At 42.8% G+C, this 19,824-nt stretch overlaps 2 protein-coding genes across 2 annotated transcripts in view; one reads left to right on the forward strand and one right to left on the reverse strand.

Moving 5' to 3' along the window:
* Positions 1-7,917: 7,917 nt before the first annotated feature.
* Positions 7,918-14,625, reverse strand: commd8 (COMM domain containing 8). Its single transcript, XM_080870814.1, has 5 exons — positions 14,515-14,625; positions 12,840-12,995; positions 12,021-12,173; positions 8,634-8,789; positions 7,918-8,180 (listed from the first exon to the last, which is right to left on the reverse strand). Exons 1-5 carry the CDS (start codon positions 14,578-14,580, stop codon positions 8,160-8,162), a joined length of 552 nt encoding a protein of 183 aa, XP_080726940.1. The 5' UTR covers positions 14,581-14,625; the 3' UTR covers positions 7,918-8,159.
* Positions 14,626-14,757: 132 nt separating this feature from the next.
* atp10d (ATPase phospholipid transporting 10D) overlaps positions 14,758-19,824 on the forward strand; it is a 41,627-nt gene continuing 36,560 nt past the window's right edge. Inside the window, exon 1 of the mRNA XM_080870813.1 lies at positions 14,758-15,164. The gene's annotated coding sequence lies outside the window, so the exon portion shown is untranslated. The remainder of the gene's footprint in view (positions 15,165-19,824) is intronic.

A 19,824-nucleotide genomic window follows, 5' to 3' on the forward strand; every position in this document is an offset into this window, starting at 1 on the left:
TATTGTATAATATTGGTATATCATTTAGTTTATATTTATCATGGCATTTGATGGCTCACCTGGTCTTACTCCACAATCGGTGTTCCTCTTATTCTCATGCAAAGCTCTGTAGTGCCTAAGCATGGATGAGGTGTTGTTGTTATATCCCAGCTCCCTGGCACATAGCAAACACTTCACCTTGTACAAAAGTAAAGACAGCTCAACATTAATTGTATTGCACCATCAGTATTATGAAAATACATCTTCTGTAGAAATTTACATACCTTGTTGGGAGGAATGAAATCAAAATGTTCCCACACAGGGGAGGACATCCTCCTCTTCTTAGCTGGCTCCATTCTCTCCTGACTTTCTCTCCTCACTCTCATAAACCTCCAAACTCTCTCTAACTCTCACTAACCGCAACTCTCCATCAAACACCCACATTTTTGAATGAAGTCTGAGGGGTTTATATCTGTCATAGCTCGCAGCAAAGTTCGAACCACTTCATGAACCAGTCACGTGGTACAGTCGGGCAGCGAGGCTTCAGACGTCATCATTTTCAGCTCCTCCCATAAATGAAGCAAGCCTCGATACGCGCATCGCGGAAACGCCCCCTCCATTACTCGACACAAGCTTCGAAGCCTCGATACAGAACGTCCCATCACTAGTCTCTACTGTTGTTTACTGGGTGCAGCTGGGTTGGGAAAGGGTCGCCATGGCCATGAGCCAGGGCCGCTTCTGGGACCATTGTTCTGGCCCCTATTTGTTTGTTACAGGACACCGACGCAAGGGGAGCTGTGGCGGTGGTCGCATGATGGATTCGGGTGCAGAGCGCAAGCTGGGCTGGGATATGATGGGCCCGTGGAAGGACAAGAAGATGGGAGGCTCTTCCTTGTCTGCCGAAGATGGGGCTGGCGTGGACTCTGCTCTAAAGCCGGAATTCCTGGCCTGCTGATAGACCCATAATGAACATGTGGCGTAATTATAGCAGGGGGTTTTTAGTGAATGTAGAAAATGGTAGTTTTACGGGTTTTAGAATTGCTTTATTTCGTTTTAGTAGATTGACAACATTTTATTACGTACATTTTAAGGGTATTTTTAAAATTGTTGTATTTGTGCTCCCTGGCCTAGTAATAAACTGTTTCTGATCAGACCTGCTTTATCTCTGTGCCCGTGGTAGCTGACTCGCTTGCTCCCCCTTGTATTTTAAAGAATCTTTCTTTTTAGCATGACATTCTGGCACGATTGCTTTAGTGTCCCCATGTGTTACATCAGCACACTTTCAATGGAGCAGAGGTAGAAGATGATCAGCAGCTCCTTCGTCAGGTCCATTTTTCTGAGGATTCTCAGAAAGTGATGCCATGGAAAAAGACTGTCGGACTGCCTCGAAGAGATTCTGCCAAACCATCAGGCGTCTCAGGAGGGGAAAGCGGTGCTCTACCTGCACTGTGTATAGTGCTGGCGGAGCGCTGCTGACGTCGACTGAGAAAATTGTCAGGTGGTGGAAGGAATACTTCGAGGACCTCCTTAAGCCCACTGACACGTCTTCCGAGGAGGAAGCAGAGTCTGGGGATGAGGGGAATGACCCGCCAATTTCCGGGGGCGAGGTCACTGAGGCAGTTAAACAACTCCTTGGTGGCAGAGCTCCTGGTGTTGATGAAGTCCGCCCCGAGTTCCTGAAGGCTCTGGACGTTGTGGGGCTGTCCTGGTTGACACGCCTCTACAATGTTGCGTGGAGATCAGGGGCAGTACCCCTGGACTGGCAGACCGGGGTGGTGGTCCCCATCTTTAAGAAGGGAGACCGGAGGGTGTGTTCCAACTACAGGGGGATCACACTCCTCAGCCTCCCTGGGAAAGTCTAAGATAAGATAAGATAAGATAAGACTTTATTGATCCCACAACGGGGAAATTTTTTGCGTCACCTCAGCTCAGGTACAGATACAGTGGGGCAAAAAAGTATTTAGTCAGCCACCGATTGTGCAAGTTCCCCCACTTAAAATGATGACAGAGGTCAGTAATTTGCACCAGAGGTACACTTCAACTGTGAGAGACAGAATGTGAAAAAAAAATCCATGAATCCACATGGTAGGATTTGTAAAGAATTTATTCGTAAATTAGGGTGGAAAATAAGTATTTGGTCAATAACAAAAATACAACTCAATACTTTGTAACATAACCTTTGTTGGCAATAACAGAGGTCAAACGTTTACTATAGGTCTTTACCAGGTTTGCACACACAGTAGCTGGTATTTTGGCCCATTCCTCCATGCAGATCTTCTCGAGAGCAGTGATGTTTTGGGGCTGTCGCCGAGCAACACGGACTTTCAACTCCCGCCACAGATTTTCTATGGGGTTGAGGTCTGGAGACTGGCTAGGCCACTCCAGGACTTTCAAATGCTTCTTACGGAGCCACTCCTTTGTTGCCCGGGCGGTGTATTTTGGATCATTGTCATGTTGGAAGACCCAGCCTCGTTTCATCTTCAAAGTTCTCACTGATGGAAGGAGGTTTTGGCTCAAAATCTCACGATACATGGCCCCATTCATTCTGTCCTTAACACGGATCAGTCGTCCTGTCCCCTTGGCAGAAAAACAGCCCCATAGCATGATGTTTCCACCCCCATGCTTCACAGTAGGTATGGTGTTCTTGGGATGCAACTCAGTATTCTTCTTCCTCCAAACACGACGAGTTGAGTTTATACCAAAAAGTTCTACTTTGGTTTCATCTGACCACATGACATTCTCCCAATCCTCTGCTGTATCATCCATGTGCTCTCTGGCAAACTTCAGATGGGCCTGGACATGCACTGGCTTCAGCAGCGGAACACGTCTGGCACTGCGGGATTTGATTCCCTGCCGTTGTAGTGTGTTACTGATGGTGACCTTTGTTACTTTGGTCCCAGCTCTCTGCAGGTCATTCACCAGATCCCCCCGTGTGGTTCTGGGATCTTTGCTCACCGTTCTCATGATCATTTTGACCCCACGGGATGAGATCTTGCGTGGAGCCCCAGATCGAGGGAGATTATCAGTGGTCTTGTATGTCTTCCATTTTCTGATGATTGCTCCCACAGTTGATTTTTTTCACACCAAGCTGCTTGCCTATTGTAGATTCACTCTTCCCAGTCTGGTGCAGGTCTACAATACTTTTCCTGGTGTCCTTCGAAAGCTCTTTGGTCTTGGCCATGGCGGAGTTTGGAGTCTGACTGTTTGAGACTGTGGACAGGTGTCTTTTATACAGATGATGAGTTCAAACAGGTGCCATTCATACAGGTAACGAGTGGGGGACAGAAAAGCTTCTTACAGAAGACGTTACAGGTCTGTGAGAGCCAGAGATTTTCCTTGTTTGAGGTGACCAAATACTTATTTTCCACCCTGATTTACGAATAAATTCTTTACAAATCCTACCATGTGGATTCATGGATTTTTTTTTCACATTCTGTCTCTCACAGTTGAAGTGTACCTCTGGTGCAAATTACTGACCTCTGTCATCATTTTAAGTGGGGGAACTTGCACAATCGGTGGCTGACTAAATACTTTTTTGCCCCACTGTATATGAAGGAAATACAAAAATACAATTAAGTACAATCAATGAAAAAAAGTAAGATAATACACTATATACAATGGTAGCATACACAGTATGTGATTATGGATATAGTTGGAAATATGGAAGACATAAACTATATAGCTTGGAAGGTCAAGGAAGGTCCATTATGCATGAAGTGGTGACCGTGGATGTTCACAGTGTCCAGTGACTTATGACATCGTGATTGAGGAGTTATAGAGTCTAACTGCTGTTGGGATGAATGATCTGCGAAAGCGCTCCTTCCTGCAGCGAGGGTGTTTCAGTCTCTGACTAAAGGAGCCGCTCAGCCCACTCACATACTCATGCAGTGGGTGATGTGGGTTGTTCATGATGGATGTCAGCTTTACTAACATCCTCCTCCCGCCAACCACCTCCACAGACTCCAGGGGACATCCCAGCACGGAGCTAGACCTCCGCACCAGTTTGTCAATCCTGCTCCTGTCCCTGTCCGTGCATCCACTCCCCCAGCAGGCCACTGCATAGAAAAGGGCAGATGCTACCACAGTGTCATAGAATGTCCTTAACAGAGTCCTGCAGACTCCGAAGGACCTCAGTCTCCTCAGCAGGTGGAGTCGACTCTGGCCCTTCTTATACAGGACGTCTGTATTTGTAGTCCAGTCCAGTTTCTTGTTGAGGTGAACACCCAGGTACTTATAAGAGTCCACTATCTCAATGTCTCTCCCTTGGATGTTCACCGGTGTTGCAGGGGGTGACTTCCTCCTGAAGTCTATGATCATCTCCTTTGTCTTGCCGGCGTTGATTTGGAGTACGTTGGTCTCACACCAGCCAACAAAGTCACTGATGACCCCCCTGTATTCCTGATCATTCCCGTCTGATACGCATCCAATGATGGCTGTATCATCTGAGAACTTCTGTAGATGGCAATCGTCCGAATTATAACAGAAGTCTGAAGAAGTGTAAAGGCTGAACAGGAAAGGTGAGAGAACCGTGCCCTGTGGTGCCCCCGTGCTGCAGATTACCACCTCAGACACACAGTCATGGAGCCTCACATACTGTGGTCTGTTGGTAAGGTAGTCGATGGTCCATGCAGTCAGCTGTTTGCCTACTCCGGCTCCCTCCAGCTTCCCTCTCAGTAGTGCGGGTTGGATGGTGTTGAAAGCACTGGAGAAGTCAAAAAACATGATCCTCACAGTGCTCCCCACCTGCTCTAAGTGAGAGAGGGATCGGTATACCAGGTAGATGACAGCGTCATCCACCCCAATTCCAGAACGGTAGGCGAACTGCAGGGGGTCCAACACTGAGCCCACCAGTGGCTGAAGGTGGTGCAGGATGACCCTTTCCATGGTCTTCATCAGATGAGAAGTCAAGGCAACAGGCCTGAAGTGGTTGGGCTCCCTGGGGTGTGTGATTTTTGGCACCGGAACGACACAGGAAGTCTTCCACAGTTCAGGAACCCTCTCCAGGCTCAGGCTCAGGTTGAAGATGTACAGGGCCACCTGACAGAGCTGGTCTGCACAGTCCCTGAGCAGTCTGGAGCAGATTCCATTCGGACCTGCTGCCTTCCTTGCCTTCGTCCTCTTGAGCTGATTTCTCACCTGATCAGCTGTGAAGTAGATGTGAGGCTGGGCTGGAGTGGGGGGTGGGGCTCGCTTTGTTGTGGATAGATGTGTGGATAGGGGTGAAGCAGGGTTGTGGTGAGAGGAGAGCTCAGGTGACAATGGCATTGCATCCGGAGGGGGGGGGGGGGGGGGGGGGGGGCGGCAAATGGAGGGGGGGGTTAATGGAACCTGGGGGGTGGGAGAGGTGATCAGTGGCCGGAGGCGGAGGGCTTTTACTTTGGTGGCCTCAAAATCTCATCTCTGCTTTTTGCGGATGATGTGGTTCTGTTGGCTTCATCGGGTGGGGGCCCCCAGCACGGTTTGCAGCCGAGTGTGAAGCAGCGGGAATGAGGATCAGCACCTCCAAATCTGAGGCCATGATTCTCAGCCGGAAAAGGGTGGAGTGCCCACTCCGGGTCGGGGATGAGTTCCTGCCCCAAGTGGAGGAGTTCAAGTATCTCGGGGTCTTGTTCGCGAGTGATGGGAGAAGGGAGCCGGAGATCGACAGACGGATTGGGGCTGCAGCTGCAGTAATGCGGACGCTGCACCGGTCCGTCGTGGTGAAGAGGGAGCTGAGTGTAAAAGCGAAGCTCTCAATTTACCGGTCGATCTACGTCCCTACCCTCACCTATGGCCACGAGCTGTGGGTAGTGACCGAAAGAACGAGATCGCGGATACAAGCGGCAGAAATGAGCTTCCTCCGAAGGGTGGCTGGCCTCTCCCTTAGAGATAGGGTGAGAAGTTCGGCCATCCGGGAGGGGCTCAGAGTAGAGCCGCTGCAGCTCCACATCGAAAGGAGCCAGCTGAGGTGGTTCGGGCATCTGACAAGGATGCCTCCTGGGCGCCTCCTGGGTGAGGTGTTCCGGGCATGTCCCACTGGGAGGAGGCCCTGGGGCAGACCCAGGACACGCTGGAGAGATTATATCTCTTGGCTGGCCGGGGGAACGCCTTGGTATTCCCCCGGCCAGCCGAGAGATATAAGCTGGAGGAGGTGGCTGGGGAGAGGGAGGTCTGGGCCTCTTTGCTTAGGCTGCTGCCCCCGCGACCCGGCCTCGGATAAAGTGGATGAAGATGGATGGATGGAATTGGAAATGAGAGCACATAGATTAGCAATTTTCACTGTGATATCAAAATGAAATCTTACCTTCAAACAATCCAAATCACGAACCTTTCCAATCTTTATATCTTTATATCCTAATTCTTAAGCCTTCCAAGTTTACCATTCCTACTAAATATGATAAATTAGTCAGTGTTCCTGCTGTGTATATGTTTAGTTTAGTTCTGTGTCTTTGTTCCTCTATTTAGTTATTGCTTCTCATTTCCTGACATTGCTTCTCACTGTGCCATTTATCTCTTGTCCAGTCTGTTTGGTTTTACTTCCTCCCCTGCTTCTTTGTGTTGTCTGCACCTGTGTTAGTTTGCCCCAGCTGTCTGCACTTCCCTCCTACCTTATGTGCATAAGCAGTCTGCTGGTTAATTACAGAACAATCACCTACTAAAGAAGTACAGGTGAATGAGCTTGTCCCTTACTGCCTCGCTTCAAACCAAGACATTCTGCTCGAAAAGGTAGTTGAGCTCAATGCAATGACGCAATTCATTTGTTGTCAAAATGAGTTTTCATCTGCAGCTCCTCACACTGTAGAGGGCCCAGATGTCCCCTCTGCTCACTCTATCTCCTCCACACAGAGCCCTCTGAAACAGCTCTGCCTTCACCTGAAATCTTCGCCGCTGAGCTGGAAAAAATTCAAGGTTTTTTAACGAATGTATGTTAGTTTCCAAGCAGCTTCACTGAACGTGTGAACCTCAGATTTTGCTAAACTAACCTATAACCTATACAATCTCTTGACAGGCAGAATCCTACAATGAGCACAGGTTGTCATAAACTCAAATTCTGAGTTGTCGTATGCCAAATTTATTAACAAAGGGTGTGTTTGTTAAAACACCTACTTTGATGTAACTGCTCACTGCATGTACAATTTGCTGCAGCAAAAGCAAATTGTGGTGCATTATTCAGTGGACTGAAGGGTGGAAGGAAAAAACACTTGTGATGCTTTCTTCCATGGCCTGAGTAACCTGCAAAACATTTACCTGTTGCCCTTGATTAGCTTGTTTCTTTGTATGTCAGGCTTGATGACAACCTCCGAGAACTGCTGCTCCCAAGCCGCTTCCTTAAGAGCAACGAGCCAGTAGAGACCACCCGGTGGATGCCTTTAATTGTCTATGTTAGATATATTGCTAAGATTTGCAACTGATAACAAATGAGTGTTCTATGTCTTGTGTTTATTATTATTATTACTTACTATTAGTTACTGTTGCCTTTCTATCATATCAAAGCAATTTGACTATTCTCCTCTGACCTCGGGCATCAATAAGGCCCAGAGAACTACTATTCAGTGAATATTTTTCTTTACTTTGGTGATTCTCTGTAAACCTGAAAGAAATCCCAGTTTCTGAAATATTTAGACCATTTAGCACCAGCAACCATGACACACTGAAAGTCACTTAAATCACCTTCCCTCCCATTACGGAGCTTGGTGTGAACTTCAGCAGGTGGTTTTGATGTAAAACATTTCTTAAAATGTATTTTCACTTTTGTTACATTTTAGACACCAAATGTAGATTAGTAATGTGTGAATATGGGAGTGCCAATTTCATGAAAAATGAAATTAAACAGACTGTAAAATACACATAAAAGTGAAAATTTCCCTCTTGAAGGGAAAACTAGTTTATCTCTACTTTGGATTTACATGTCAGTTAATACTGCTGCTAAAATCAATAAACACCACTTAATTCAACAGTACAAAATGCAAAATAAACATTTATTGAACATGGTGCAAAAAACTAAAAACAAAAGGAAAACAAAGTGTAGGTATCCAACTGCTCCAGCACATGACGGAACATTCATCACATCATTATGGCTGGAACCTACAGGACCCTGTCCAAAATATGGGAGCTCCTCTTTCACACACTTGAGGAACATAATATTCCTCCTCTGGATGCTCTGTGGTCTTCAAGGAGATTAGTAATCCACAATTTTTCCATCATTTCAGCTGCAACACTACCTGCAAGACATGAAGACCATTAAATCATTACGACTAGGTTGGGGACTTTGTGTCAACTTTCCCTGTGCCTGGGTGCGTTCTTCTTGGTTTGTCCCACAGGCCAAAGACAAGCGTGTTATGTTAACTAATGATCCTAAACTGGCAGTAGATGTGAATGTGAACACAAACTGACCACATGTCGAGGGTGTATCTGGCCTTGTGAGCTGTGTGAGGCTCTAGCCCTCTCGTGACACTGAATTCGATCAAGCAGTTAAGGAAATGGATGAACGAATGGAAGTGCAAATATTTACTGTTTGCACCAATACTTTGGAAATAATTTCACACCCAAGATACTTGCATATGTTTAAATAGATGCTGCAAAGGGCTATACTACCATATGCGCTCCTAAGAAAACTGTATATAGTAGTGTTATAGTAGTGTGTATATATCTCTAATGCATTTAATATGTTTTACCTTATTAGCAGACTCTAATGAACTGATGAGCATGCCTAGCTCATCTCTGTTCATCTCCAAAGTGACAGGCCGGAGGACTCCATTTTCTCGCACATCTAGACTGAGACTGAGCAGAGGCGTGTGGAGAGATGATATCTTATCACTGGACAGAGCTAACTGAAGGAATAGACGAGAAAAACAACATAGAAGAGATGAAATGTCTGTGCTTACAAGGAAATCTGACAATGAGTATGATCTTTGTCAAACCGATGCTACCAGAATAAACAACAATGTTAAGAATTCAGCTCACTGACTCATGCGGCTGTCTTTGACCAGTCAGTGGGATAAAAATTGCCTTCTACAAACACAAATGAAACATGAGCTACAAATGATCCCAGTGTTGCTGACAGGTCGACAGGCCACTGTGCTCTGCCAATGTTTGTTTAGAATTATTTTTGCTTGCCTGAATTTGTGATTGCATAAAATTATCCATATAATCCCTTATCAGTAAAGTTTTATATGGTGGTAGTCATGAACAAGAACAACTATCTGGAAAGGTTAAGGTTTCATATTATCATTTGAAATAGTGATAACCACCTCTGCGGGAAAAAAACTTCTGATTTCTGTATGATCGAAAACCTCAAAGCAAAACTACTAAAGTTTGGACACACCTACTCAATCAAAACTAAGATGTCAAAACTACAAAATAAAGACAAAACATTTAGCTGATTTATTTGAAACGTAATATTTCAGATTCTAGATGACCCGGTTCACGAGGCTGGGTTTTTTCAGTAACTAAAACATGTTAAGTTTTAGAGCCTCTGCCATTCTCAGTGTAGTTAAGGCTATCACTTGTGTTTTGTAGAGGGAGTGTTGGTACACATCACTAACAACAACTACTACAGAAAGCCATGACTACACTACCAGTAACATGTTTGTTGGAATTTAACAAATATTTTATACAATCTGTAGAAGAATTAATGCAAAATTTCAGCTCTCCAGTTGTAACTATTAAAAATAGCCCTATCGATTCATCAGACTCATTTTTTATTGAAGAGGTTAATGAAGCAGAGGTCACAGAGGCTATTAAGAAATTATCAGATTCTAGGGCAAAGGATGTTTATGGCTTGGATACTTGTTTTATTAAAAAATATAGAGATTTCATGACAAAACCATTGACACATCTTATAAATTTATCAATAAGAAATAGGACATCCCCAACTGACTGGAAAAGGGCTGCAGTTACTCCGGTCTTTAAAGGAGGCGAGCGTGATTTGATATGTAATTATCGTCCAATTTCCATACTCCCTGTTCTTTCGAAGGTGCTTGAGAAGGTTGTGGCAGCACAGTTAATTGATTACTTAGAGACTAATCAACTGCTTCATCCAATGCAGTTTGGTTTTAGACCAAAATTTTCCACAGAAATGGCAAATTGCTGTTTTGTTGAAAATATTAAGTGTAATCTGGATAATGGTAGTGTTGTGGGTGCAGTGTTCAACCATGACATACTTCTTTCTAAGTTGATAAAATTTGACTTTTCAAAGAAAGCAGTTGATTGGTTTGAGTCCTATCTCCACAAAAGAGAGCAGTGTGTGAGGGCTGATAAAGAAGAGTCGTCCATGTTGGAAAACAGAATGGGTATTCCCCAAGGATCTGTTCTTGGCCCGTTGCTGTTTAGTTTGTTTATAAATGATTTGCCTACCAGCTGCCCAAAAGCCAACTGCCAACTTTATGCAGATGATGCAGTTATACACGTAGCACCTGGTGAAGCAGCAGACACCTTAACGGTACATCTAAATGGTGTCCAGCAATGGCTGGAACAAAATCATCTTGTGTTTTTCGATTAGGAAACGAAATTCATCTGATGATTTTAAAATCAACCCAGGGAACGAAGGATAAAGGAGGTCAAAGATTTTAAGTTTTTAGGAATAATTTTAGATTCACATCTTAAACTTGACAAGCATGTAAAGAAGATCTCTAAGACGGTCAACGCTAATCTGAATTGTTTCAAGTTAATTCGGCACTATATACCCACTTCAGCAGCTCAGTTATTCATGCATTCTATGATATTTTCGCATTTTTCATATTGTATGACAGTTTGGACCCAAGCAGCACCATCTACACTTCAGCCTGTGGTGTCCTTATATAATCAAACCTTAAAAATAATGGATAAAAAAAAATCGGTTCGGTGGCATCACTGTCACATTTTACAGAAATATAACTTACTTAGTTTTAAGAGTTTTAATCACTGGTGTTATCTTAAATTAGTTTTTAAATGTATAAATAGGATGGCCCCAGAGTGTCTCAGTAGATACATTCAGAGACAAGACAGTAATCGTGTTACTAGGAGTAAGGTGAACGGCAACTGCAAGATATTATATCGCAGATCTACATTCGGTCAGTCAGCTTTTTCTATAAAGGCTTGCCACCCGTGGAACACACTTCCAACCAATATCAAACTGATTACAGACATTAGATCCTTTACATTGAAGGTCAAAGTGTGGTTAAAGGGAAACCAAAGTTGTAGTCATTTTATCTGATGATTTTAATTTTATTTTAAATTATTGTCTATCAATTGTAATTGTATTTGATGTAATTTGGTTTTATGAAAATATATGTTTTATTGTAATATGTATTTATTTAGATTGTGAGCCCAACAAGGGACAATTGTTGTAAATTAGCAGTAGCTATAAACCTGTGTGCGGTACATCAGTCTCATGTCTTGCACTTGAACTATGTATAACTGCACTGTCCCTTTTAAATAAATAAATTCTAAACTATGAATGAACACATATGGAAATATGTAGTAAAAGTGTGAAATAACTCAAAAAATGTTTTATATTTTAGACTGAGAAGCAGTTACAGCTGAACGAGTCTCCTCCTCTACTGCGTAGTACTCACAGGAATCAGACTTTTTAAACAGAGAGCTGATTCCAGACATTCCTGTGCTGGGAGTGCCAGGTCGAGATCCACAGCTGTAAATATTCAGATGCTTTTGCTTCTTTTCATTCAGTTTTGAATGTTAAGCTACGATGTGATATTTAAATTAGAACGATATCTGCAGTAAACAGTAAGTCAGTTTCACTAGCTGGCACCACATCCTGGCTAACGATGGGCGATGAGGAAGTGTGACTGGTGCTGTGGTTTGGGGAAGGCCTCGAAGGGGACTGGCGACGGCTCTCGGGCCGGGCAGATCCCCATGTACTAACGAGAAATGAATGAAGGAAAGGAAGAGAGGAGAAGACAGGGAAAAATGGGGGGGCAGGGTGGGGCATGAAAATGAGAACAGCAGGTATTGGAGAAGGGGGGCTTTTATAGCCTGAGGCCGGAGGGGGCGTGAAGGAGGAGTGGTCCTGCTCCTGAAATTCAGATGATATCTCCACTACATGCTGAAAAATAACGAGTCACCTTAAGTTGCCAATCAAAGTCCTGCAGAGTAGCAGAGGAGATGGAGTTGGTTCTGTCCAGCAGGGCGCAGCGGATCTCCTCTTCTCTTGCTCTGAGCACACTCAACACAACCTCAGCTTGGCTGCTGCTCACATCTGACAACTGGGACAGCACCTGCAACACAATCGGCCAGAGAAGACCTGAAAATCTCACCTAAAAGAACCCCACTCACCATGCATCGAGCTGGACTGTACCTATTATTAAAAGTAAAGACAATTTCTTCCTATATTAAACTAGGGTCACGCTGATGGTTGAAACCAAACATTCAAAGTCTCCGTTTCATAAAAGCTGACTCGTGACATGTAACATTTGTAAAATCTGAACAGAACCAGCTGTTTAAAATAGATTAGTTCTGACATAGTGCTTGTCTAACCTACATGAGCTTTATACAACATGCTTCAATTTCATATTCACCTTTCTCGCTTTTGATCCAGTGACTGCATCAGAGAGAGCAACTTGGGGTTCAGCACCTTCCCCAAGGATACTTTAGCACGTAGACCGAAGCAGCCAATCACCAACCTTCTCTACTTCCTGACTACAGCTCACTCCCACACCTGCTATTCCCACCTGGTCATTCGTCATGTTTTTTTAGCAGCAACTTTGATCACAAATGGCTGTATTATCATGTTGGATGGATGGTAATGCTGAGTGAATGACCAATCGACTGCATGCAGCAAACTGTGGCTAGTTTGTTCAGTCCCTATGTACTCAGAAACTATCATTGCACCAGAAACCACACACTCCAGTTCATATCCTTTCCAACCTGTTTCACTTTCTCACCACTTCATCAGAGATGTTGTTGACCACTGCCAAACGGAACAGAGCTGTCAGCGAGTCCAGCAGCTGCAGCCACTCCTGCAGGCTCCAGGTGGCGCTGTAATCCCCCCTGTGAGGAGGCTCCCGCCCACACAGACTATCCACCACCCTGTGGCACAGCTAAACACAAGGAAATACTGTGAGGATCCTAGTTTGGCGCTTGGTAGTGCGACACATGAAACATTCTACTAGGCCTATTAATTTACATATTTGACATTATTGTGTTGTTCTTTTGACTGCTTCCCTGTAGGGGTTGCCGCAGGAGATCATGTGCCTCGGTTTCACCCCATCCCTAACCTAATCCTGTCCTCTGAGGTCTTTCTGTTTGGTAGTGTGTCATCAGTCACAGTAAGTAGGAAGGATGGAAATGCCCTTCATTTTCTTTGCACTAATAAACACTGCCATCTGTAAGCTGCAACCACCAACGAGTTTTATTTTTTTATATTCAGACATATCATCATTATTGCAAATTTCTTTGAAATATTGCGATATGATTTTGTGGCTGTATTGCCAACCCTTATATAACAACCCTCATGTAATAATAATAATAATATTACTTTGTACTTTCTTACTTTGAGCCTGCACTTTTTCACTTTTACTTTAAAGTAAAAACGTTGTTCAAGTACTTTAGGTCTTACTGAGTGTTTTTTCACCCAGGCATCTGCACTTCTGCTGAAGTAAAGAAAGTTTGTACTTTTGTCACCTCTGGTGATGACGAGCCAAAAACATTAACAGCACCAAAGAGCCTCCTCTGTTCCTCTCAGCTCGGATGCAAATGAGTCGAAAGTTGCACTTCCCCATAAATATAATTTGACACCTTATCACCAGCTACATCAGTCATGTGACTTTTCCTCCAGCAATCCACCCACGGGCTTTCACCCTTTGTGCTTGATACACGCACCAACGCTTCGGTATCATCTGACCCATCACTACTCAAAGCGCTCTTCACACAAACACATTTTTTTCCTACGACCAACCCTTTGATCAGTATATGACAGATGTCGTGCCAAGGTAGGTTGCTTCCCCGGCGTCGGGAGCGCGGATGCAGTTGACTTCGCCTCCATTGGAAGTTTTACGTTAGTGAAACAGTGAAAGATGAGTGTCGCTGCGTTACCGTTACGTTTGTGGGTTACAACTGAAAATAACACATTTATTGTGTTCACGTGTTATCGGAAAACATATTTCAGCTGATAATTATTTGCTTCCTCCTGTAACTTTACTGTATAAAGAGCTAAAACCTTCAAAATTTCAGGAGTAGTCAGTCATTATAAGAAGTGTTTGTGAACAGAAAATCAAGAGTGAGGGACACTGTTTGCCCCACATTTGGACAGCCCGGCGTGTGCTCCCCATTCTGTCGGGGATACCTACCTTGTCACGACACCTGTCTCTAATTCCTAAACTGCAGCCACCCCATTATTAGTATGGTGCTAGAGGTATAGATGCTCATTCAGATAACACGATGTAGCGAGAACACTCAGAAGCAATATGTGGGCAATGGATGGGCTGCTAAACAAATGCCTTCGCTGAAATATCGGAGCTCTCATGGAGAAATCTAAAACATATCTTAGTATTTACCGAGGTACAATCGCCCGTGGCTCTGGTGGACATTTAGAAAACTAAATCACATTTCACGACTTACTTTTCGGCAGTCCTTGTTAGCTAATGCACTCAGTAAAACCACCATGTTTTCAGTTAGTTCCGCCATCAGCACTACTGATCAGCTGATGTCAGTCACGTGACTTACATGGATGCGTTCAGAACGCTTCGGGAAAAATAAACCCAAACATCGCAATCGCCTCCAAAGAGTTCAAGCAAATAGTTAATAGACAGAAAACCCAGGAGAAATGTTTTATGCGGATATATATCAAGAGTAAAACTGTCACACTGATGACAGCCTAATAATGTAGTGTAGCCGCGACCGCTGAAAATGTGGAAACATTTTCAGGGAATAGCTGCAAATGTGAATTCCCACAGTACTTCCGTCAGATCATTTGGATGAAAAAACGGAAACCCCCTGGTTCATAGATTAAAGATGGTTCGCAGACTATTTCAGTTAAAGCTACTAACATGCTCCTGCCATTGAAGACAATATGACATTTGTGCCTTTGCATTGGGAATTCGGTTGGACGACACTCCGCTGTAGAGCGAAAGGTTTCGTGGCTGAGCGACTATTTCTCACATCCTGCTTTGTTTCTCGGTACTGTCTGTCGACGATGTGACCGAATCTACAGGCTGCATTTACTGCTGGTAGTAACTTAAAATTGGGCGGCGTGAGGAAATAAACAGCAGGTACGTGTTTTCTGTCGATAACTGCTGGAGAAAAATGTCTGTTTTTCAGATAGAGGCGTGAACGCACTCGGGGACTTTGTCCATTCATTACAGTAGCAACGAACAACTGTAGGCCTCTAAGTTGCTGGACGGAGACACTTTCTTTTGTAGTTGGCCGAGTATCGATACCTCTGTGTGATCGCTTAACACAGCTTGAGTGTACAGCTGATTGTGGTAGCTTAAAGCTGTTTCCACAACTTCGAGTATGGAGTCGTTTAAAGTCTTTACAGTCTCTTTCACTTCTAAGCAGAGGCAGACATTGATACACCCGGGGCTTAGCCTTACATGGTAGTATGCATGTGTGATGGGGGGATTAATGAAAAGAAAAGAAAGATTAATTGGCTCTGTTTTGAGTTTTGTTCAAAAAAGAATGACTTCATATAGGGAAAAATATATATCACATCTGCAGGACACCTTAAACTAGTTTTTTAATTAAGCAGCGAGGCAGAACAAAGTCTGGCTGTATCAAGACACGAGGACTAAACCCCAGTTCAACCAGACCCAGAACTGATCCTGAATTAAAACAGGACTACAACAGTTCAAAATCAGGACTACTGAGGACTTAACCAAGACAGAACCAGAATCAGAACTAGATGATAGTAGCACTAAAAATCATCATAGACCTGCACTACACTTATTTTTTAATTCTACCAAAGTCCAATATTTAGATTGAGAAAAGTTTATATAATTATTTAGCCTTGTTGTGCAAACAAGCTGCAGAACTTAATAAATGTAGAAGTTGAAAACTAACAAACCTAAAAAGAAACACTAGGTACGAGATACATGAGGACCTGTGATACGCTGATACTTTTGGTAAACAACCATGTGACTAACATGTGTGTCTCACCTGCTCTTGTTCATCTCTGTTCTGTCCTCGTTCTCCTCTCTCTCCCTCTCTGTTCCTCTCTCTCTCTCTCTGTGCTGACAATCATCAAATATACAGTTGAAACCAGATATTTACAGACTCTTCAGATAAAAACACTTTTTTAATTGTAACATCAAATCAGACTAAATGTTTATTTTTTAGATAAATATAAAAAACATATTTGTTAACTTTAAGAGTAAAGAGAGAAACTGTCTGTATTTCTTAATTGCAAATGGCACCAAATTGTATTCAAACTTGAGCCACACTTATGGAGCTCCACAGTTCTGTTCCTGGTGTTTTGGTTGACATCTCTTGATGTTCCCATGTCAAAGAAACAGCCTCTGTGTTTTGCCTTATATGCATCCACAGCTGTGCCACCAGTTTACTCACATGGACTCTACTAACCTATCAGAAGCTTCTTCAGCTCAGAATGGAATCTTCTGCAGTTTCTTATTAATTAACAATAAACTTAGTGTACATGTACTCCTACATTTGATGAAAGTGATAAAATAGAAGCTCTGTCTCTTTTTATTCTGACATTTAACTAATTCAAAAGATATTTCAATATTTATTTATCCAAAACAAAACAAGTTTACTCTAAATTGATGTTGTGCAGTAAAAAAATGTTCTTGTGTTTTCCATAAAGTGTAAATATCTGGTTTCAGCTGTGAATATACTGCTGTGTATTGAAGTTCCTCTTGTTTTGCATAGAAATATACTGAACAACATACAAAGCATAATATATAAAATAACATCTACCTGAGTTTTTTCTTTGAAAGAAGCTCCTTATGTCCATTCTTGTATATCAGTGCATTACTGAAACCGATTTATTTAGCCGTGGAGGGAAACAACTGAAAATATGAAATAAACACACGTGTAAGCTAAGACTCTCTAAAGAAACAGCATTGTTGTTGTTCGGCTTTTCATTTGTTGATTCACTTGAAGAGCAAGTAACGTAACATGGGTCAAGTGATCACTTTGATATCTTTCATGATTCACCGTCATATTTACATTATTTGTACAGTACGAATGATTTGCTTTGGTACCTGGTCGAACTTCAGTTCTCCTCTGTCTGCCTGGCTGCGTTTCTCCAACAGCGCACTCGCAGGCAGCAGCTGCCCCGCCCCCTCGCTCGGTCACTTAGTGTCTGAGCTCGGATCATACCAATATTAGGGGGGATTCACGCACAGTCGTAAATTCCCACAGTGTGCACTATGTGCTTCGAATATTGTGTGTAGTTTTTGTTTTATACACTTGTCAGCCAGGCATCTAACTATGAAAAAATTACACTCCAAAAGACCCCGGGCTTCTGACAAAACAACCCGGGCTAAGTTGTGCAAACAGGCGTGGCTTAACGGTGCCGTGCAGTAAACGTTCGTTTTCTATTTGAGGTGCTGTAAAGACTTAAATGGGGACTTAATTAATCTGTGGTGTAAAGGTTATTAGTCGTAAAACCGATGGTCATTAGGGTCAATTGTTTAAAACAATTACCACAACTCATGTTCTGGAAAGGCCGCAAACGGGTCAGTTATTTTTGCAGAAGTAGTGTAGAAAAACCGCTGTATGGTTCGCACCAGGACGTGCACACCATAGTAAGCTGAAGCTTGATTTAGACTTCTGCGGGAAATCGACGTCCTAACTCCGTAACCGGAAACTGCTCCGTACACCGCAACCTTCCACGCCTTTAAAGTCATTTTTGTGTGCTGTGACCCGACGTGTAGCTACATTTCTGTGGAGGTGCACGTCAGGTCACGTAGAAGGTTGCAGTGTAGGGTTTAAATGAGTTACAGTTACAGTGAAAGTTACGACGTGAGAGTAATAATAACACGTGTGCCTTCTGTGCCTCACCGGCCTTTTGTTTTTCATTTGGCGTGTACAACAATGTACACGAGCAAAATGTGCCATAAAACCCTCACACAACAAATCAATTAAACTGAGCCCTTTTCAAAGTGATCAAACATTAAATTATTTTCAGGATTGTAACCATTTAAATGCCAGTTTAAGCATTTGAATTGTTAGTATTTTATTGAAAAAACTCACAAAATCCAAAATATTTTCCATATAATAAATAGTTTGGTGATGGGGTATTGGTGGCGACTAGAGTCTTGGACATGTCAAAGATGAGCAACACAATTAATTTGGTTGCATTACTATTTTTTTGTCTAGTGCTCGCCACACGTTTCTGGACAAAAACGCTCCATTCACTCCTGTTCAGTATAAAACCATGCATTCTGTCATGTCAGGGTTTCATTTCAAAGAAAAGTGGTGATGTTTGACATTTTTACTGCGTTCCACCAGTTTCAATCATTTCCCCTGGTGGGCCAATGTATGACATTCTTGTATTTTTGCCAGTCATATTACGGAGCCGTGTGACCACCAGGGAGCCCTGAGAGTGATTTGGAAAGATTTATTGTGCAAACCACAACAACACTGATAACTTCAATAACAGAACCTGTGAAGTGTGAACAAATTTGATGGGCTTTGAATATGTGTGTGTTTGAGAGAAACAGATAAATGGATTGAGAGAGGATGTGTGTGTCTGTGTGTGAGTGTTTGTAGAAAAAATATTGCTATATGAGGATTTTATGGTAGATTTTGTGTGTGTACATTTTTCTTCAGGAAGGTGTGGAAAGGATGCAGAATTTAAGGATGACACAAGGATTAATAATAATAATTCACAATAATCCTTAACATGCCCGGATCATCCAGTTAACTTCAGTAATTAACTTTCTCCAAACCATCAACGTGTATTTCAGACCCAATTCCTACAAGACTGCTCAAAGGAGTTCTACCATTAATTAATCCTTCAATCTTAAATATGACCTATTTATATCTATTAATGGGCAACATACCACAGACCATTCACTTAATAAGCCATAACGTTACCCAGCAGCCTTGGCCCAATTAAATTCTTGAAAGAGTAGTTATCAAACAGCTTAATGATTATCTGCAGAGGTTTTAGAACTCATTAGAGTACAAAAAGCATTAGTGAATGTTAATATGATCTTATGGGCAAGAACAGTGGACTCATCTCTATGCTTATCTCGGTAGACCTCAGTACAGCATTTATTACTGTTGACCATCATATTTTATTACAGAGACCAGAGCATATTAAAGGTCATTAGCTAACGTGTTTGAATCATATCTGGCTAACAGATGGCTAATATCTAATCCAGTTTGTTCATGTAAAGGAGGAGTCTCCTCCAGACACTAAGTTTAATTATAGAGGGTGCTGCGCTAGGCCTAATTCCTAATAATGTACATTACACATGCTCCCCTTAGGCAGTATCATTCAAACGCATAGCACACATTTTCATTGCTATGCAGATGACACCCAGCTTTGTCTGGTGACACACACTGATTGAACTGGAAACATGTCTGAAACACATTAAGGCCTGGATGACGACCTGCTTATAAGAACTAACAATCTGTGATGTTGAAGCAATAACGTGCAACTAAAAGCGTGCTTTTGAGGTGAGTCCACTTAGAAAAGGAATAAAAACATTTCAACATATTTAAAATGCATTAATAAGTAAATAAACACACATTTTCTCTGTCGGGGCAGCAGGCGCTCTGCTGCTGGTGGCAGCCCGGCTTCTTCACTTACAATCAGCCAAAGTCGCTCCTACAGTTAACCTCTGGAGTAGCTTGCACATCATCTTGCTGTACATTGTCTCAACAAATTTTTCAGTGTTTTCCTGAATTGGCTGAACCAAAAAAAGAAAGAAAAAAAATTATATTGCTTATTTGTTTGTG

The sequence above is a fragment of the Rhamphochromis sp. 'chilingali' genome (assembly GCF_963969265.1).
Source record: "Rhamphochromis sp. 'chilingali' genome assembly, chromosome: 21".
NCBI classification, from domain to species: domain Eukaryota; kingdom Metazoa; phylum Chordata; class Actinopteri; order Cichliformes; family Cichlidae; genus Rhamphochromis; species Rhamphochromis sp. 'chilingali'.

Excerpts from the sequence above, each read along its gene's own strand:
- commd8 (XM_080870814.1), bottom strand. The coding sequence starts at position 14,580 with ATGGCGGAACTAACTGAAAACATGGTGGTTTTACTGAGTGCATTAGCT. Across the intron at positions 12,996-14,514 it reads CTAACAAGGACTGCCGAAAA|CTGTGCCACAGGGTGGTGGA; the intron begins GTAAGTCGTGAA and ends CCTTGTGTTTAG. Across the intron at positions 8,790-12,020 it reads ACTTTGATTGGCAACTTAAG|TTAGCTCTGTCCAGTGATAA; the intron begins GTGACTCGTTAT and ends CTATTCCTTCAG.